At 39.3% G+C, this 21,888-nt stretch overlaps 1 protein-coding gene across 2 annotated transcripts in view; it reads left to right on the forward strand.

The window, feature by feature from the left end:
• The window catches only part of SLC7A11 (solute carrier family 7 member 11), a 67,323-nt gene extending 47,122 nt beyond the window's left edge, over window positions 1-20,201 (forward strand). For both annotated transcript variants that reach the window (XM_061442320.1, XM_061442316.1), the window contains 6 exons: window positions 5,935-6,058; window positions 7,236-7,339; window positions 7,835-7,931; window positions 10,884-11,033; window positions 12,727-12,904; window positions 17,979-20,201. In XM_061442320.1, coding sequence (XP_061298304.1) covers window positions 5,935-6,058; window positions 7,236-7,339; window positions 7,835-7,931; window positions 10,884-11,033; window positions 12,727-12,904; window positions 17,979-18,046 — 721 coding nt within the window. In that variant the 3' untranslated portion in view covers window positions 18,047-20,201. The remainder of the gene's footprint in view (window positions 1-5,934; window positions 6,059-7,235; window positions 7,340-7,834; window positions 7,932-10,883; window positions 11,034-12,726; window positions 12,905-17,978) is intronic.
• The last annotated feature ends 1,687 nt before the right edge of the window (window positions 20,202-21,888 follow it).

Genomic DNA, 21,888 nt, shown 5'->3' on the forward strand with positions numbered 1-21,888 from the left:
TTTTTGGTATCGGAGATTGCAATATTTTATTTACTTAAATAAGGCCCAGGACTTGAACTTCATTGAAGCGGCCACTGGTTACTGCAGGGCAGTTCTTTCCTTTTGCATTTCTTCTTGGAATGTAATCTCAACAGATTTCAAAATTGAGAAAACTCTTTTCAAATCAGTTGGTTTTGAGTAAATTTTGAGGTGCTGATATTAGACCCAATATTGTACAATGATTTGTGATTGTCTCATGCATTACTGCCAAGATGATATTCAAGCAGGCTGCTCCTTGTGTAGAAGGGGAAGCCACTTCTATGGATGTCTCTTGCAATATTCATCTTTCTCCCAGAACTTTGAAGAAAATCAGAATCAAAATGGAAAAAAAATAACTGAGGTAGCCTGAATCAGGAAAATAGCAATGCAATTTAAAAGTCTTAATAAAATCAGATGAGAGACAGCTAGGGTAGGTTATAAACCTCTGAATGTTGATCATAATTGAATCTCCATGCTTTTTAAGATTTAACTACAATTCGAAACCAAATATTCCCCTTCTGCCCTAATACAAAGCAATTGTAATGAAGAACTGCAACAGCTTACAGAAAGAGCACACCTACCTTCTGCTTCTCTGAAAGAATCACTGAGGTGTCTACCATCACAAAGAAACTCATCATTAGGAACACAGCTAGCACATCCCATGGCTATACAGGGATGAAATGCACTGCCAAGCTCTGCTGTATACAGCTTTAAAGCAAATTTCCTTCTTCTAGAGCCTGCCCCAGAGCTAGGGCACAGGGTTCAGTTAATCAGGATAATCCACTGGGTTTTGGATTTGACCTTTGGTGTTTCAGAATCATAGGTCTTCTGATAATCTGCTCTGAGACTGATCTACCTCCTACAGACATTTTTGAGAGAAAAAACAAAGCAGACCAAGGGATGGGGGAGGGCAGGAAGGAAGAAAGCAAGCAAGCCAGAGTGAGAACCTGGGAATAAGAACAACAATGCCAATAAATCAGCTGAGGAACGTTCCAGATGTCTGCAGCTCATATCCCAGCTTAATGACAGCTTTTATAACAACAGTGATCTCTAAGAGCTGTGACCACTGTGGGCTGTTCTTTCTGTGAAACGACAAGCACACAGTCAAATATGCCCCACTGAGTTCACAAGGATGAAACATATTGTCACTGCATCCTTTGTTGTTTAGAGGCTGTGCCAAAATAATTTCCTTGCATCCACTTCAAAGACAGGTTTTACAAATATCTAGTCTGAGTTAACTGTCCTGGAAAAAGCTGTGTCAGTGGGACCCAGATGGGAAACGTAAGTAAGAAGGTCTAAACAAATCAATTAATTACTGGTAACATTAAGTGAGATAAGCCACATCTTTACTGTGATATGGAAATTGTGAAAGATACTTTGTTATAATTAAAATTAAAGAAAAAAAAAAAGGAGAGAGAGAAAAAGTCCTAATTACTTCACATGGTTTCCTGGCAGGGATTTGCTTGCTTTTTTGTGAGCATGGATCTGTATATGCTATATTTCTTTAGCTGAAAATTTACCACCAAAGGAATTTTAAGATTCTTTTCAAAAGTTCCCTTCTGTGATAATTTATTCACCATTTGCAATCTGTTAAACAGTTTTCAAAGGGAACTCCTTCCAGATTTGTCACTCTTAAAAAAATCCATTCATCCACTGCACTGCCCATAGGGCAAATGCTGGGCAGAAGAATTCACAAGTGCAAATTTATCCAAATAACCTGACACTGGAAAAAAAAAAAAACAACAAACAAATACAATACAGAAAGCAGCAAGAGAGACCTGGTAATTTAATATTACTAGGACCTCATTGCGAGGACAGAAGATGTATAGGCTTGGCTTAGTAAGTGCTGCATTCCAGAGCCTGACCTACATCTCTCACCCTTCCTAGCTAGTCACTCTGTGAGCTGTAACAATCCTGAAACCTGGAGAGCAAAGCAATATGTTTTGATATAAATTTACTTATATGGAATGCATGTTTTCCATGTAAAAAGCAGCATACGGCATAGCCCATTATACTGAAGGGATCAAATGGTTCTCACCATGTCAACAGGTGAAAAAATTACAATCTAGCCTATCTGCTAAAAGGAGGATTCAAAACTTGGCCACCTGCCATGACAGAATCAAAGTCAGAAATAGAGGCAAAAAGGGTAGAATTCATTACAGCACCTCTTGATTCCATGTATTTGTAAATGCTAATACAGGTCTCAGCAATGGCTGACTTCAAAAATGAGCAATTATTATTTGTTTATTGCAGCAAAAGTTCTCCTCATTAGATCACTGCTTCCCCCTTCCTCTGCCCCCCAGTATGTTCAAACCTCATGTTCTGGACAGAGCTGCCACTTGTGGGCTTGCAGCTCAGACACTATTAAATTACATGACTTTGCTTCATCTTCTTCTGATGGTGATTTTCCAGGGAAAAATGAAGAAAAAAAAAAAAAAAAGGAAGGCTAGCTATTAAGCTGCACTGTCATTTATGCCACCACACACTCCATGAATGTTACTGCCGCAGTGAGCATTAAAAAGGGCTCCCTTCTCTGTTTCAATGCATTGGTTCTGTACCTCTGACATCTGCAGACACCCAGCAGCACGGCACTGGGATAATAGAGTGAAGAATCACGCAGTCTGTATTTAGAAACCTTCTTGCTTTCTGTCACCTAGGAAGAGAAGAAAAGATTCCACAGTGCCTAATTACTTGGTTTCTTCCTGGTGTTTGACTTCACTGGTTTGGAATATAATTGCTTACAGTTCATAAAACGGGTCTTCTATGACCAGCTGACTTTAAAGGGTCAAACTGTGTTAAAAAGCATGTTAGGAAGGGCAGTAGCTTTTATTAACTTTTTGTCCTGGTTTCAGCTGGGATAGAGTTAATTTTCTTCCTAGTAGCTGGTGCAGTGCTGTGTTTTGGCTTTAGTCTGGGAACAGTGCTGGTAACACACCAATGGTTTAGTTGTTGCTCTGTAGCACTTAACCCTGATCAAGGACTTTTAGGTCTCATGCTCTGCCAGTGAGGAGGGGCACAGGAAGCCAGGAGGAAGCAGAGACAGGACACCTGACCCAAACTAGCCAAAAGGGTATTCCACACCACAGCACGTCATGCCCAGGATATAAACTGGGGGGAGTCACACAGAAGGGACTCATCGTTGCTCAGGTGGGGCTGGATATGCATCAGTGGGTGTTGAGCAACTGTATTGTGCTTGGGTTTTATTCCTCTTTTCTTATTATTCATTATTATTATTATTAGCAGTAGTACTATTTGTATTATTATTATATTTTACTTTGGCTTATTTTGATTGTTAATCAATTTCAGTCCACAAATTTTACTTTTCTTTTTTTCCAGTTCTCCTACCCATCTCACCAGGAGGGAGTTAGCATGAGCAAGCAGCTACATGGTCCTTAGTTGCTGGCCAGGATTAAACCACACCACCTCTCAAATGCTTTCAATACCCTTTCCAGCAGGCTTTCCTAAAAACCAAATTAGCACAAATACATTCTAGGCTAAAACTTCAGACCTAGAAAGGTACCAGTTGCACAGAGTAATGCTGTTCTCCATAACATCTCCTGTCTAGCTGTGTGGCAGTTGTAAATTTACATTATATCAGAAACATGGCTTATGGGATGGCTTATAGGATACAGAAGTGAAAAGGTTAAATCTGCATCGATAGAGACAGTTTAATGGAGAATAGAAGTTAGGTATGATTTTTCCTGATTTGGAGAAAAGATTTGAAAGTTTAGGAGAATATCTAAAATACAAAAAAATTGGTACAGTGGTTCTCCAAGGAAAGGAGGTAATCTTTATTGGTAATAGCATTACAGGTTTTATTCCAGTACAAGCAGCTGTTAGGTAACAGTCAGAATAGAAATATTTTGTTAAATTCAACAGTGTGGTTTCAGTCATTAAACAGTATTTGTGAAAATAGTACAAGTTTGATATCTTTGACTGGAAATATTTTTTTAAGGTTTTAGTAAGTGCTGATTTATCCAATAGCTTCATGGCTGAAGCTATGATGCACAAGATATAATTAAAATCTCTGTTCTGAGAGGCTTTAAAACAATGTATCCATACCTTGAATCAGATGCCAAGTGGATTGAATTTAATTTACACCCAGGTCAAGTAATGAGCTTAATCAAACTAGTTGCAAAATATCTGGCAACTGACCTACAAAAACTTTTTCTGCAGATATATCAACATGCAGTTCTGCAATGTTGCTTGAGTCAGCAACTCTGTGGTTTTCCTAGAAATACAGCACTTGTGTTCTGGGCTGTTTGCTGTGGTCCTTGCTGTTGTCTTTTTCATCAACGAGCACATCCTACAAGCTGACTGGCTTCCCTCCTTCCAGCTTCTTCATCTAAGACTGTGTGAGGTAGCAATGGGTTAATGCAGAATCATTCTGTCTACCCAGATTTAGTGCTGCAATATGGTATGATCCTCTTACCTACCTGTGGTCTGGGTTAGTGACAGTATTTGCCATCATGGTTTCATAGGCAAGGTGTGCGACAGCATTACTGTCCCGCTTTATTTATTTTAGTCTCCATTTAGCACTGCTTTTCAGCTCTGTACAGGCATAATTGGAATTTTGCTGAGAAATGACTGATAGCCAAGAGAATCCTTAAATTCAGACCTAGCTGTGTTTCTTTGAGAAAAATACCAGAAAATAACACATCTTTGGTTGGATTTCAAAACACTTTTTCCTTTGAGTTAATTGCAATAGTCCTTTAGGACTGTGCTTGCAGTCTCTTCTGGGACACCAGAATTCCTCATTCTGTCTCTCCTCCCACCTGATGGGGTGACCTTCACAATAAGGTTCTTTACATATGGCAACCTCTCCATCTCTTCAAAAGCTGTCTTAATGTAGATAGCCAGAGGGAACAAGCTGTGAAGCAGGAGCGATCAGCTCTCCTCAGAGGGAGTACACATGCAGTGTCTTTCCAACTGCATCTCTCAGCCTTGGAATTAAAGGACTGAACATTGGTTTCAGCTCTGAGTCTCTTCTTGGTACAATGCAGGTATCAATGATATCAAGCAATGATATCAAGGGAAAACAGACTAGTGTAAGCCTTGAAGCATCTGTTTTTTTTTTCCCCTAACTCAAATGTTTGCTGGCAGTGTGGCTTCGGACGAGTTCACTGTGTCTCTGTTCCTCTTTTTGAAAATAGAAATCTGCTTTTCTGCTTTGCTGACTGGGAGGATGTGCTCTATACAAGTTCAACATTCTTATTTATTATTGTTTTTTAGCTAAAATGTTAGGTTTGTGCTCTTCGGTAACGTTTCTGGTGTACCAACAGTACAAATTTATGCTTTTCCTATTTCTGTGTCATATTCTGCCCTCATGTATCCATAAAAAGTATAGAGATATCTGGGATTATGATAAGGTGTGCAAGGGTGGAATTGCACAGAAGAGGAAAGAGCAGAATTCCAAATGTTAGACGTTTTGGCATCCAGGGCAGGGTGTTGAACCACCTCCAGCTGGGCACTCAGTGGTAGTAGGTTTTTGTAGATGTTATTGTGATTGCTCTCCTGATAGAGAGCTGGATCACCTGTGTCTGTCATCTGCTTTATTGTTGGTTCAAGCACTGATGCCTGATGCCTTCCCATTGGGCTCAGCTTGAAAGTCTATATGGGTAGGCAGTTCAAATCGGCAATACTTCTTGCATGGGAAGTATGGGGACCACAACCTCTTGGTGTCCCCAAAGGACTCCTTCCTCAAATGGTTTCTCACCTCTTCATTATAAACCTATTTGCTCTATATAGATGGTTTTGTTTAGATGTTATTTTTTTACTGGTACTTTTCAATTATGGTATTTCAGGATCACCAAATGTGCATTCACCATCATTAGTGGCTTCTTCTCATGTTATTTGTTTCATGTTCAGGGAATAGCAACAAGATTGCAAAATAATGAGCTACCTTGTGTATTTCAGAAACATACCCCTCGCAATATGCATTTCAATGATTATCGTCACAGTTGGCTATGTGTTAACAAACGTGGCTTATTTCACTACAATCAGTGCTGGGGAATTGCTCCTTTCAAAAGCTGTAGCAGTGGTAAGTTACAGAAGAAAAATACAAAGCTATATCCCTGCTGCAGTTGTGTTTGTTGATGTATTCTTATTTCTTGGGGAAAAAAAATCGGGGGGACACATACAATCAGGCTTTTCTGTGGCTCCTCTTTTACACCGTATAATAGCATCCTGGTGAAATTACTCTGATTTTTGGTTGAGTGGGATTGCACTTAAGGCCATAGTTAGCATTCATAGTAATGTTAGACCATATTTATTTACCTGATAAAACAAAGTCAATAGGACTTAAATTTTGTCGTCAAGTGAATGCTTGAATAATTCTGTGCTAAACTGTAGGCCAAACTAATGGGAAGCAGGAAACACAGATACCTGTGGAAGTGGGAGTTCTGAACTGTTTTTTGTAGCAAGAAGCTGTCTTGCTTCTTGTAAGTCTCTGCAACTGTGCATCTGGAGTACTTAGGAAGGGGGTTGCTGTGAACACTGAAGTTCATTTGGGAAGGAGTTGCAAAACAACCTGGCTTGGCACTATTGCTTTGATTGTTCTTGCTGAATTGTGGTGATGACACTGATTTTCATATTTACAGTATCTGACTCACAATGAGGAAATAAAAATTTCCATTTACTTTCCAGTAGTGGTACTGTCTGTGGCTATTTCAATCGACGTGGCATTTAAAATGACCAAATTCTGTAGCTCATGAGAGATTTAGAAAGAAAACATTTTGCAAACCTGAAGAAATTTGTGCATGTCTCCTGTGGTGCCTCAAACTCCAATTAAGGCTCTTCTGGTAATCTAGAACAAAAAAAAACAACCATGAATGGATGGACAGTACCACTTGGTAGTATCACCTGAGTGAAGACTGTAGGACAAAATTATTAGGTAAGCAGATCAGGCCATGATCCATTCAGATTAGGTCTTCTTTTTTTTTGAGTCATAATGGTCTAAACTGACAAAAAAAAGGACCACCACAGCATTGCCTCAACTGACTATTTTCTACACACAGTCAGGAGTAAGGGTGGGAGACCTCATCCACAGTAGTGTTCGCAACATAAAATAAGAGGTAACAAAGGCACAGTGCAACTTCCAGTGAGGGATATAGAAAAGGTGTATGACTAGAACTTATCATACTTATTAGTGATTAGCTAATAGATAAAAATTACTCTCACGTTTTAGGAAAAATCACTGTGTTTCTCTCCTCTAACAGACCTTTGCTGAACGACTGATGGGAAACTTTTCTTTAGCTGTACCAGTATTTGTTGCTCTCTCCTGCTTTGGATCTATGAATGGCGGCATTTTTGCAGTCTCCAGGTAAGCATTAGCTAATATTACTGGAGGTAAAGGGCACAGGATATACACTTGAAGCAAGGAAGTAAGAGGATAGGAGAGTAGGATTCATTTCTTTAGTAGGAAGTGAAAAATGACTACAGTGGTTACCAGATGTGGGTCTATTTCTCATCTTTGTTCCTGCTGAGTTTGACTCTTATAGTTAAAACCCTTTGAAATGTTTGGAAGTAGATCCCTCTGAGCATAGCACTTAATGGCTGCTTTGTTTCGTGTGAAGGAGGGAAATCGGAGGAAAAATGTTAACTAATTCCAAACACTGATCATAGCATAAAGTAAGGAGGGGACACCTTCAGAAATGACTTTGATTTCTGCTTATAGGCTTCTCCTGCTAGTCTTTTCATTCAGAATGCCTCAAACAAGCCTAAGAAGTGCTGCTGTGTTCTGTGACTTTCATGAGCTGCTTTGCCTAGTCGCAGTAATGAGCACATTTAAAGTCTGTCCACATTTGTTTCCCACCAGGATGTTCTTCGTTGCATCCCGTGAGGGTCACCTTCCGGAAATTCTCTCCATGATTCATGTCCGCAAGCACACTCCTCTGCCAGCTGTCATTGTTTTGGTAAATCATACAAACAAATGTTCCTGCACAAGAATTCATATTACAGCCTTGCTCTGGAGGATTCAAACAGAATTTGGGCACTGCTTGAGTCTCATTTATTAATGTGTACGTGGGCTTTGGGCAGGGCAGAGGACAGTAAAGAGAGGAATGAGGTTTGGGAGTTGTTCTTATTCTATCATCTCCTTCTTGCAATCTTGTTGGTAGCACTTGTCTGCTTATCTCCACAACCTCATTCATGTCTTATTGCACTTTGTTTCTAAGGACCTGCTAGTGATGTGCTAGTCCCCTTTCAGAGGAACAAATTCCACTTAAACAAACAAACAAAAAAGGGATTCAATTTAACTGAAAATGCAGCTAAACACCAGCATCTGGGAGCACCCTAAAGGCTCATTACACTACCTTATAGTGAAAAGTGTAAACAATTATGCGCTAAGATAATGGAAGGGGAACCCTCAGCAGTGCAGTGTAGCAGTGATTAAAAAAATGAGAGAAGTGTGCCTGGGCAATAGTCTGTGAATTGTCTAAGGAAAAACACCAGCATTATAGTGGAAATCCTATTACTGAGTTCTAAAATAGCAGCAGAGCTAAATGTTGGCCATGTGTTTGCATTGCAGACTAATTTGTATGGTAAAATGTTAGGACAAAATGTCAAAATACTGACCTCAAACCTCAGTTTGCAAAGTGCTTTGAAGATTTTCACTTAACTTGCAGTCTTTGTAACCATGGGTGTTTAGCCCTTCTTTTGGGACTAATGACTGTAATGTATCTGGACAGAAACTCTGCATCTGTGAGGAGATCTAGCCATGGCAGAAGACACATGTGCCCTTGTGAGTCTGTGGTAGTAAGATCAGATGCTTATACTGGAATTTAAATCAGTTTTTGAGCTATATGCTTATAAGCTTGCTTCTGAAGTGCCAGCTAAAGTGTTGAATTTTACATTTGCACATACAACTGAAGGCTTCCACATTTTGAATATTAGGCAATGTGATTATGGTGAAAAGTTTTATGGAATTCATTTTACATAAGCATTTACTTTGCATCTTATTGCTTTGGGGGAGTAGCAATATCTTTCACGTAAAGGCATTGTTTTCTGGAGAATGAAATACTTAATTTTTTTTTTCTGAAATACATTTTCTGCTATTGCATCTGGTTCTGTTACACCTATGCATTGATTTCCTTTGAAAAAGTCATATTCCCACATTAAGATGTCTTTCCTTCAGAGATAATAATTTTTTTTTCTTGCCTTATTGCAAATAGAGTAGTAGCAGAACATATTCTGCATCAATAGTCTGCATTTTAACATTTTCCTGGTTTATTTCTTCTACCAAGGTCTCCACACTGTAAGAAAAGAAAACTCTTGAGGATAAACAGAAAATGAGCATGTTCAGTGTTTGAGGCTTGCTAAATAAAAAACCCATTCTTAGTAATTAAGAGATCCGTTCATGTATGTATGTTCTGGTATTTGATAGATGTGTGTGAAACAGCTCCAAGAAATCATGCAATCACAGTTATTTTTTATTTCTTGATACCTCTTCTTCATTGTCTGTGGCCTTTTCTAGCTTTATTGTGCCTATAACTGAGGTTTTAAACTTTTGGGGGTTGAGTCTATATAGAAGAAATCTTGCCCGATATAATGCAGTGGTAAAATTTCCTTTGACCTTTACAGAGGAGTTTGCTTAATATCAACATAAAGGACCAAGAACTTTGTAAGTCACTAGAGGCTGGAATCCAGAGACCCACATTTGAAATATTGATCCTTTTGGTCCAAAATCCTTGCTGTCTTCACTGCTTAAAAGGCAGAGAGAGAGAGACAAAGAGACTGTGAATCTAGATAATTAATAAAAGTTAGTTTTCCTTACATTAAGATTTAGCCCAGTGTTTTACTGCATCTGCAGTTGATTTCACCTGTTGCCTCATTACATACCTGGAGAGGCTGTGGCTGCCGGGATCATCCCTCTTGCTGAATAATAAGGGCTGTGTTGGATTTGATTCATTCCTTCATCCCCAAATCCGAGGACTGTGTTGTTGTGGGCATAGGCTGTCCCATGGGAAGTGCAGATTACCCTCCAGAGTTAATCCAAGCTACAAAAATTACGCTTTTTTCAAGACATTACCCTAAAATAGATCCCTGTAGCCTACGCTAATAATCTAACCCAAGGCACAGCACTAGTTTATATGTGAGCTTTTACCTGCCTCACAGAGACCTTGTCTCTCAGAACAGCTCTATAATGAGGAAATGCATTTATTCTAGTGTCCCCTCTCTTTCTTGTTCTTCAGTAGTTGCCTGAGTGACAACTTAATGCTTTTCCCTGCTTAGAAATGTTTGCATTTCTGATGTGTAGTCAGTCCACCCTCCAGGCTTGAAAGGCACAGTGAAAGTACAAGCTGGTGGCAAACCAGTGTGCCCAGCTGTCATCCTGTAGTGTGTAGCTATCACTTACCGTGCCCTCTTTGCAGATTTCCCGTTACACCTTGCAGGACTTTAAGACTTTGTCCTTCCACAAGACACCTGGAAACCTCTGCTTTCATTTAATCAGATGTGACCAAGACTCATCTCCTCTTGTCATCTGTGTCAGTGGCGGGCAAGTAAAACAGTGGGCTAATATATTTGTCAGGTCCCACAAGAACAGTGCTTAGGATGCTCAAGCATTTTGGTGATGCAGTGGGCTGTGTGCCTGCATGTGTTTTTCTGGGACACAATGGACAGACATGTATTGGTCACAGATATGTGGCCACATGAGACAGATATATTTATCAGATGTGATCTCAGGGGACAGCTGGATTGATTACACACCTGATTGTATGACAAAGGAAGGCCCCACATCTGTGGCCCTCAGGTGTCTCTGCACAAGGCTGTGCTACTTGTCCCTGTGGAAAAAATTGATGTCGTGGCTGTAAAATAATAGAGAACAATCCACTAACCCCCTCTTATGCTCTGAATTTCTTTTGCAGCATCCTCTCACAATGATAATGTTATTCACCGGTGATCTCTACAGCCTCCTGAATTTCCTCAGTTTTGCCAGGTGGCTTTTTATTGGACTGGTAGTTGCTGGGTTGATTTATCTCAGATATAAACGTCCTGATATGCCTCGTCCTTTCAAGGTAACCTCTACTCTCTACTGTTTTACATGAATCCTTCTCCCTCCTATCCATTGTGTGGCCAGACAGTAAAGGAGAATTTTATGATGTAGAAAGCTAAGCTCTTTTTTTGAGAAAAGTAGAGTCAATAGAAAATAGTCTTTTGCACTGAAAGGTCTCTGAGTGTTTTCCTGCAAGCTCCCCAGTGCTTCTTCAGCTATGTTCACTTCTGAAAGATAATTCTTGTCTATTGCGTGGTGCTTCGGTGGCAGCAACTGAAGCTGCTGTTCCAAAGGGAATTGCTTAGTTTTGCCTATCTCCTGCACTGAGGCAGTGTGATTCAGGCTGTTTGAAAATGCCTCTAGTCCCCTGTAGTCCATAGCATTCAAACTTCAAATCTTGGGGTTACATGTGCCACCTTGATTTTCAGCCAGTTCTCTATTTAATCTCTTCTTTGATAAAGGCCTGAATAATTTTGCCACCAGAATTCATGTTAAGCATAAGCATTAATAGTAAACATTTATTTCATTGCCTATCCAATATGCCAATTTGATGCACAAATGAGTTGTTAATGCTATTAATATGATGTCTGGGACTTGCAATGGATTTGCAAACACAGTTATTGTGAACCCTGAAAGTGCTAATAGTCTGGCCCATTGAACAGTAGCTGTTTTAGCTTTGGTTCTGCCATTTTTCTTGCTTATTTGAAGTAACATCTTACAAAGTAAGTTGTCCTGTATGTATTTGGAAAGATAATGTCTATCATGAAAAAAATGGAGGAATCTATCCCTGTTTATGTATTGTCAAGATGCTTGTTTTGTGAAGAACTAGGAATCTGCAGTGTTGCATTCCTGTATGTATATCTGTAAATAAGGTCAAAAGCACTAGCTGTTTTACTTTGATTAAAAATAAAAAAAAAGGTTTTGACAGTCCACAAAAGAGGAACAGTAATGCTTCAAGGCATGAAGTGAGGAGAGTACTCTCCAAGGAATTCTCCAGCTCTCCGTTATACCAAACATCTCAGCCATGCCTCCCGGTGTTTCCTTCAGAGAGGTGCTACCATAGTGATTGTAGTGATGTTCTTGAAAATTGAAAGAATTAATCTGATATTTTTATTTTTTCTACTTTCAACACTGGCAATACTACCAGTCATACAGTCAGAAAGTGCTTTTTTCAGTAGCTACCACTTGCATAATGTTATCAAAAATCTTTATCACTGGTCAAATTAGTGTCTAATTTGCTCTCTTCTTTCTAGATTTTAATTTTTACCTTAGGAAGAAAATCAATATGTTCTTAATAGTTTTAAAAGGTGACTTGAGCTCCTGGTTGTGTTTTAAAGTGTTTTCTAATAGGTAATTATCAAAGAGGATATCTTTACTGAGGTTAGACCTGCTTACTTATCTACTGGGGGATTAGAGAAAGGACTTTTGCAAAGTAACTTATTTACAGCCCTTACATTTTCGAGGGTGTAAAACACTGCAGTGTTTTAGTGTGTAATTAAAAGACTTCTGTGGTACTTACTGCATAACACTCAGCATAGCTTGGTTTCTTCAGTCACTGACATTTTGTGTCCATGTTCTGGATGCCTGTATTTCTCCAGAACTATCCTGTACTGCTGGGTTTTATCCAATTTACATTTAATGGAACATTAAATGCCACAGTCATTCAGTAGCAAGGTCAATGTAAAGTAATGGTTCTTTGTGTGGTTATGTTTCAGGTACCTCTATTTATTCCAGCGTTGTTTTCCTTCACCTGCCTCTTCATGGTTGCACTGTCACTTTACTCTGATCCAGTGAATACAGGGATTGGATTTGCAATAACCCTGACTGGAGTTCCTGCCTACTACTTCTTTATTGTATGGGACAATAAGCCAAAGTGGTTCAAAAACCTCCTAGGTAAGCCCCGGTGGACTCCTCTTCTTCATACTGCCTCCAGGAATTTCTCAGGGCACCCTGTGTTGTGAAATACTTCCCGATCAACCCTCTCAGCTGCTCTTAGCAGTGATGAAAATGCAAGTTTCTTTTTGGCGCATGCTGTAGCATTGCACTGCTGGTTACAATCAGTGTTCACTAACTAATGAGATACATCTACAGCAAGACTATTCTTCACCTGGTGATTGACTTTAAAAGACTAGATGCCTCTCCCTCTGTCCTATTCTTCTCTCGCTCTCTTACAAACATCCAATTCTTTTTAAATCACACATCTCCATCCCCTGGTTGTTGGCCTATGCTAGTAGAGACAGTATTACACTCTCAGGAGAATCAGTTTGGAAACTTAAAAATCACAGTTGGGAGTGACAGGATAGGCTTGGTGTGCGCTACTGAGACGAAGCACCTGTGGAGTATTTGGAATGGGACAGGTGCAGGCGGGCTTGCTATGAGGACACTGTCCTTAGCAGTGGGTCCTGACAAAATAATAACAAAAGATACTACTGGGTTTGATACACCTCTGTGGAAAATTGTTTCTGTGCTTAATGAAAAACAGCTTTTGTGTAGCTTGGCTGTAGTATTTCACATCTGAATTACCCTAAGAATAATCCTTGTACCATTTCTGAATGTTTTTGAAAGCATTTGTATCAGTTCTGCTGTATTAGAGAAAAGTTATTTGGAGCATTTACATTAGAAAGAAGTCAATATCATTTATTACAGTTCCCTGTTATTCTGGTTTTTGTTGCTCAGTATGATAGGTTTTCAAAGTAGAGGTAATTTTCAAAACATGAAACAAGAATATAGACAAAATATTTCAGAAATGTTGGATAATTTATTAAACCAAACTGAAAGAAAATCTCTTTTGATGCAAAAGAAAAACTCAAGCCATGAAAGTTTTCAACTAAAAATTGTTTCTTGTATAGGTGCCAGATCAGAAATGCATATCGTCTTCTGTGCTTCTGTCTTAAAGGATGATTTAAAATGAGCTGCTCAGAATAAAAGAATGGGTTTTTTATATGTATGTTATCATACTATAACCTTTTGTATGTATTTTCTCTCTATAAATATAGGCTGCATAGTTATGTGCTATCTATCTATTGCAGGATCTATGAATTTTCCTCTGAAGTCATGCTGGGAACTCCATAGACAATAGGGCAGAAAGTATTTACAGAAAAAGATGTTATCTTAAGGCTAGCACAATCTGGTCATCTTAATTTTTTTATCCATAGGGTTATAAAATTCTTCCAATGTCCTGGGAATGGGTGGAAAGCTCCAGTGCAAAGGAAAACAGTTATATGCAAAAGGACATTGCATTAAATAGTTGGGATTTTGTCTGTTTATAATTTCTCAGCCCTGACATTTAGGAAATTTTCCCTTATCAAACCCAGGAGATTTCTGGCATTTTCTGTGAAGTCTGAGAGGTTTTGAATCGTTGCTTGAATCTCTGGCCACAGGATGCCAGTGTTGAACTACATTACATGGGTGATGGAAAAAATATTCTCTTTAAGGTAGACTGGGTAGATGTGAAGCTTTTTCTGCCAGCTGTGACGCAGAAGGTGAATCTTCTAGCTTTTCAGATAACACAAAATTCCCCTCCTAGAAAGAAGGCCTGTTGCCTGTGTAATACGTATGAAGGGACACAGTTTACTGGCTCAGAGGGGAAAGCAGTGGATGCCAGTCAGTGGGTGAAACAGCTTGTTTGCTTTGCAATTATTATTCCCAAAATAACAACAGTAATGACTGAAAACTGATGCTGACAATTTTGAGGTGGTGCAGAACAGATATTTACTTGTTAAATATAAAGATTTTTTTTTATTTCCTCAGAAGAAACAATAAACCTTCTGTGTGGTGTCATTAAACTGGCATTATTTTGTGAGTGTTAAGGGAGCTCCATTGTATAGCCTGAGAGCATTTTTCAAAGGCATTGAGTGAGGATAAATTCACTTAAGGTACTCCTGTGAGATATAGAAAAGCCATTGGGCAGCTGCAAGCTTAATATTCTAACCTTGAAACAATATGCATTAGGTGTATATAAGCATGAAAGAGTAAGGCCAGACATGAGGTAAAGGACAGCAGGAAAGAGTGGGATTGTAATTTAAGAGGTAGATTTTTGTCAGATGAACTGGGTAACTTTCTTTAAGAAGATAACTGATTTTTCTAGACAAAGGAGAATGTGATAGATCCAATCTACTTAGATTTCAACAAAGCATTTTGTGTAGTACCATGAGGAGATTCAAAGCCTGTTTGTCTGAACATGACGCTGTGCTAACAAGACTATTCCCAAATTGCTTCATCTGTGCAGCTCAGTGCATGAACAGAGCACTATGGGGCTCTCTACCCATCTGCAAAGTCGCCTTGTAGGGAACTTGATTAGTTCAGCTACCCAGATATGGGTACAAGAAATGACTGCTGCTCATAAACCTCACGTGGAACATGTGCTATTTAAGTAAAGGACAACGCTGGTGCAAGGACGCATGGGTACAGACCAGCCCCACATAAGATTACACGGGATATTCAGAAGAGGTTTTACTAGGATCAGAGGAAAGGGATGTTGGACAGCCAGAATGAGTAGTGGGATAAAAGACCCAGCCTGAAGATGAGTATATTTGTGAAAGGGGTTTCAGGCTGGTTACAGTAGCCCTCAAATGGATTACCCACAAAATCCTCTCCCAGGCTGAACATCTTTCATTTTGACTGCCCTTAATGGCAGTTATGTTGCCCATTCCCCTTACCAAATTACTGTATTGAACAAAAGGTAACATCACAGTTTGTGGGCTTAATAGGGTTTGGGTGGTATTTTGCAGTGAGAATAACATTTTGTTCTGTCCTCTTCCAAAAAAAAAATCACTGTAGCACCAGATGTGCTGGGACAAATAATTTCCAGCTAGTACAGGCTTCATTTGACCTCCACTTTCTCGCTTTTTGTAGAACTAATGCAAAAATGAAAAGAAAGTCAAGCTTAGCAAATCCTACAAAGCAGATCAGTGTGTAAAAGGATGAAGCACCAGCATGAGAATGATTCTATTTGGTCTTTCTCCTTTGAAAACCCAACCTTAGACTTATATTTAAAACATCTATTTCTTTACAGTGGATTGAATTGCAAGGAGCTTAAAAGTTGAATCCTGCTTTCTTCATAGCTTGAGCCCATACTGGAAAAGAGATCTGTTTATGCAACAAAATGTCTCTTTCAGGGTTATTTACAAACGCCAAGAGATGACACTTGCTCCCTCAGGACATAGTGTTATAAGCTTGGTTTGCTTATATTTGTCAAGTTTATTATGTTGGGTTCTACAGGAAATCATCTCAGGGTTTTGCTGTTGCAGATTTCATGTCTAGCTTATGCAGATGCAGTAAATTACTGCTTTCTTTCCCCACCCAAGTTTTATGGGGTGCTTATGCAGATACCAGGTCTATTTTTTTTCTAGAGGCTGTCCTCTGGGACCCATTTACTGTGAATTCTCTTCTTGAAAGGGAAAATTAAGGTTTACAGGTCGGGGAGATGGGAAGTTGTAGTTACTGTTATGGTATGTTAAGTCGTCTTGTTACAAATGTGAAACTAGTCCCTTAAACCTATGTACTGCTCAAAGCACACGATATAGATACACTGACTGGGTACAGATCAGAACATTTTTTTGGGTGAAATACTCCTTATACTGTCTTATCCTGAGTATGTTGCAACCTAATGAAACACCAAACAAGCACTGCAGCCCCCCACAAGTTGTCTGATTGCTGCTCCATGGCTTAATCCCAGCACAGAGCAAAGCTTCTGTGCATCAGTGGAAGAATGGCAGCCACCTCCCGCTACAGCAAGGGCAAGGTCTTGCTGCAGTTGGCTCTGTCCGTTTTGTCAAACAGGATTTTAAAATCCCAGACAGCTCTTGAGATGCCCAGGCTTCTCCTCTGCTGCCGTGCCCTTTTCCAAGAGCTGTTACAGCACAGCTCAGCTTGATGGAAAGTCTGTTTTTCTTCTTCCCTTGCTCAGGCTCAAACCTGGCAGGGGTGGGATGGCTGGGTGGAAGCCCTGCTGGACTCCTGCAGCTGGCTTTCCTCCTGCCCTTCACCCCGGCCATGCTCAGCCCAGCTCCAAAGTCCCCGCTGTAGGTAGGGGAGGGAGATGGGAGGAAAATGCAGTCCCTGTTGACTCTCAGCCTCCCTGACCCCATCAGTTTATAGTTTAAGGGCAACCTGGCTTTGCACTGAACTGGTGACCTTCAGAGAGAAGAGCAAAAGGTGGTAGAGTATGCCTTAGACAGGAGATCAGGAAAGTAGTTTCAGTTCATATGTTCTGTGAGTTGCACTGTGTTATCCTCCTTGCTTTACACTGATGACGAGCTAGACAAGGAATATCAGAACTTTGTCTTACAATAATTCCTGCTTGTTTAAAATGAGTTACTAAGATAAAAGTGGTAAGTGAAAGCAGTGGTAAGACAATGCTGGTTTACTATTCTGTAGATAAATTAACTGTGCCATTTATGAATCAGTGCCCTAAAAACCCTCCACCAAAACCACCAGAAGGAAATAAATGTTCACAGCGACAAAAAGACAGTGTGAAGTGGCTTTGGATGTGTGACATTGTTAGGCCTGGGAAGCTTTGTAATCAGTGTTTTCTGCATTATTTTTCTTTCTTTCTTCCTTTTTTTTTCTGAGGCAGATTTTGGTACACCTGAATTAACTTGTTTGAACTCTTCCAGGCTTTTATTTCAACACTGCAACTTTGTTAAAGCTAAGCAGTTGTGCAGACTAGTTAGGCTTTAAGAAAGGTTTTGAATACATGAAGACCTTTTTTGAACAAGTTTATGCATCTATACTCTTCCATTATTATAGTACATGTGTAGGCTTGGACCAGAGGCAAAAAACCCCCATAGTTAAAGAGAAGAAAAAATCAAACCAGACTTTTAAATGATATATGCACTTGGTATATGTAACAACTGTGAACCACATGTGCAAGCAGGCTATAGAGCAGCTAAGATAATTTTCCGGTCTGCTTCTGCCTTCTCCATCCCCACCCCAATTTCCCATGTGTATGCTTTTATCTTTGCAGACAAGCTAACTGTGACATTGCAAATCCTCTTGGAAGTTGTCCCATCAGAGGAAGACCAGAAATCATGATCTTCATGTACAGCTTTTGACTTGGTGTTTCATTTCTACCTGAGGAAGAGGGTAGGGGGATTTATCCCCTCACCTTATCTTCTTCTGCAAACTGGAGGGACAAGACACAGCTGAGATGGATACCTAGCGAGTCAATTACCAGGCCTATATTTTATGATGTTGCAAATTTTTGTTTTAATATGATTGGTTTATGTGTAGAAAGCAAGAACTTGTGCTACGAGGGAGCTAATCTCTTCACTATTTCTTTTGTTACAGTGTCATATTTTAACAAACCTTAGGTTCTTCAGACTAGGATTTTGAGATGCATTGTCACTGAAAATAGGTTTAAGTAATGTGTAAGTAGTAGTCGTGTACTGTGAAGAATGTATCCGGCTTGCTGTCCCTGAAGAGCCTGACTCTCCTCAGAGAAAGGATGAGATAAAGCTGCTGAGTTTCACTTACTAGTGTTCTTCCCATCACTCCACTTGGTAGCCCGATTTGGCAACTTCTGGCTCACTCGGAGCACCAGCACGCTGATGCAGAAGCACAACTGTTTCCACACCTTTGTGGTGACAAGGTTTCTTCATTCCAGGGTTGTTCTGCTATACCTGATAGGAACATCTGAGAATTAGTATTCCTGACAGTGAAGCAGGAAGATTTTAGCCTGGGGACTGATTTTATACATGTTAAAGTTACTACCAGTCTGGAATTGGTGACTGGTTTAGCCAAGGTTTCTCTGTGTACGTATGTATAGGAAATACAGAAAATGAGTAATCACCTCCAAATGAGTGAAAACATTTAGATGCAGCCTCCGTTGCTATATGAGTATTTTCTGTCGGGAAGCTTGTGGACCTTCAGTTATCAGTCAGGCAAAACTGATTTTAAAGTTTTATATCATTGTCAGTGGGCAGAAATAAGTAATAGTTACTACTAAGAATACTGTATAGACAAGGCAATAAATGAAATACCTTTTTATGAATAAGGTATAGGCAAGCTACAACAGATCTGTTGATTTGAGTAGGATATTTGCCTAATCTGTGGGCTTGAGATTCGAGCACACTCCAATTAACTGGGCTCTGAAACACCAAGGAAAAGGTGCTCTGCCAATGTCTTCTTTGCAGTTTTATCTCAGCAGAAACAGAGAAAGGCCATGAAAACTGATAAACTCAAATGAAATTCATCTTCAGAATGATGTTCAAGCTGAAATTTGGCTCAAATGTGAGCTCATTTTACTCTTTTTTAAAAACAGTTGTAGATGAAAAGATTTATAATGCTTAGAAATTCAGTTTTATATTGTTAGTCAGACTACTCAACCTTAAGATTAAGGTTTGTTATCACTCTATCAAGAATATAATGCTTAAATATTTAATGCACTACTTTTTGAGCTGTATGCTGTCAGTAAGTCATATGTTTCAAGGAAAATTTTATGGAACTAAGCAACATTAAACTTCCTAAATTGGGAGAAAAGTACGACTAGTAGCCATACCACTACAGTAGAGGGAGACTGTGTATTGTATATATGTTGTATATATCCAAAATATCAACTGTTTTAAGGGTGTACAGGAAAATGCCTTAAATTTATACATGTTTTTCTTTCTTGTATTTCTATGGTGGAATTTCATAGAAGTAGAGAAATGTGAGTAATTAATTCTGTAGAAAAGTGGTAATTTAAGACACAGAAAACATCTTGCAAACACTTTTTTCTTAAAATGTTTTCTGTTTACAGTAACTTAAAATGTTATTTGAAACTTTTTTAAGCAAACATTTTGAGAGAGATTTTTATATTGGCAGTGCATGTGTTTCATTAGTATTTATGTTTGGGTAAAATACTACTTTTGATGCCACCTTCTGCCATCCAAGTTCTCCAGAGTTTAGCCTGTGTCATCGTGGAGCATCTTCAAAGTATACAGACTGCACTTCTCTCTGATAAAAATAAACTACATGATGCCCTCCAGGACTGCAACTAACACACTCCTCTGCTGATGGATGCTGAGTGCACAGGATCCCACCAGAGCTAGTCCAAAGCGAAAACACCTGAACACTGCTACTGTGGGTGCCAGGTTTTCAGTACCAACTGTATAATTCCAAGTATTCATTCCTGTTGTGCCACATTACTTGAAAACTTAAATGGAGGCAATGTTAACTTATGGAAATAAATGGGCTCTGTAGATATAACTGGGTGTTGCTTTATTTTCCTGTCATGGACATTAAAGTTTAGAAATGCTTCTGAAACCTGATTCAATGACCACAATTTTACAAGGCTTATTTCATGTAAGGAAAATCCTAAGGCTTGTTGACTTTGATATGCACAGGGATTCTAACTCCAGGTATAGTTTCTTTAGCACACAGAATCACAATACAAAATATTGTAGCTGGGTTTCCACTGTGTTATAAAAGCCAGTATTAAGGACTTTATTATATCTGGAAGTGAAGCATATCATCACAAACGGAGGAAAGACAGATATTTTTTAAAGCATTAGTTAATTTTTTCAGGACTTTCAAGAAAGTATTGTCTTCAGAGTCATGAAGCAAATTCTTCTAGAATAAAAGATAAACTTAATATGTAATTTTTTAATTTGGGTCTAAGGTGGTCAGGCCAATGAGACTGCTTCTGTAGGGATTGAATGATCCCTAATTTTTTCATTATTTGTCCTTGCACTTTGCATGTTTTCATTAACTGGACTCTGTCAAAATATGTCTTTCTTTTTGTTTAGATTTGTGCTGCTGTTTTTCTCCTTTGAATTTGTTGCTCTTTTGGGGTAAGTGCAGAAGTGTCACCAAAGGCAGCAGAAATGTACAGGTTTTTTTTTGTGAGCAGCAAATACTGATGAGGTTTGGTACAGCACCTCTTAGAGAAGCAGTTCAGCATCTGAAGCCTCCAAAGAAGCTAATCTATCTTTGCACCTCCTGATCTCAACTGTGATGTTGCCTAAGGCATAATTTAATCAGAGGGGCATGTTTTGATTTCTGAAGGCTGCTCCCAGCTCTGCATGGGCACAGTGTGGCTGACCTTTTCTATGGTGTCACGTGCTGCAAGTCTGTCTCTGCCATCCCTTCCCAGCCCAGGTGTCCTATGGCTTTTGAGGGGCTATCGGATGGGAGCTAGAGGGTCCTCTCTTCCTCGGCAATACATCCTTTTCTGGACCTAATTTTAATGCTTTGTTGCTGCTACTCCAGGTAATCTCCTTTATACACAGGAATCAAAGCAGGTAAGAGAGAATCTCATTTTTTAAACGAGGTGCCTGTCATCTGATAAAATCTGAACTGTACTTGTTGTGTGAGATGCTTCCAGATCCACTCTATAGAGCTTTTCGTAGTGCCCTTTTTACGTTGTTGTACATGAACATTTTCGGTACAGGACAAAATACATTGAGGTCTTTAATGTGACTGGCAGCTGCAATGTTTTAGGGGTGCTTTTTGTTCTGATGGCATGCTGTTTGTGAAGAAGTAGTGCCAACATGCTGATGACAGGCAACACCTTTCCAGGGACACCAGGGCCTCCAGATGTGGCCAAGGAGCAAAGATGCTTTTAGCTCAATGTTTGTTTCCAGCTCCTCACCCTGTCAATCAGCTCCCAGGCTGCTGCAGTTTGCTGTGTAGTACTTTCAGTCAATCTGCAAGGATTTTGGTCTGCCTTAAAATTACTGCACTATCGATCATGGTGTTTTAGGAGCATGTGTATATGTACATATTTGTATATATTGCCATAACGTGTTCAAGCTATGTTTTTGTGAAAAAACTTCCAAGTACTTTTGGAAAAGCCATTAAAAATGAAACAGTATCATAACTTTCATGCTTTTTTTTTTTGTGCATTTTTAACTTTATACAGAAATTGTTGCTTATTGTTATTCTCACTTATGCAT

Source organism: Pezoporus flaviventris, unplaced genomic scaffold, assembly GCF_033815535.1.
Source record: "Pezoporus flaviventris isolate CSIRO_AGI_PZ_B2104156 unplaced genomic scaffold, CSIRO_AGI_Pfla_v1 ptg000002l, whole genome shotgun sequence".
NCBI lineage: Eukaryota > Metazoa > Chordata > Aves > Psittaciformes > Psittacidae > Pezoporus > Pezoporus flaviventris.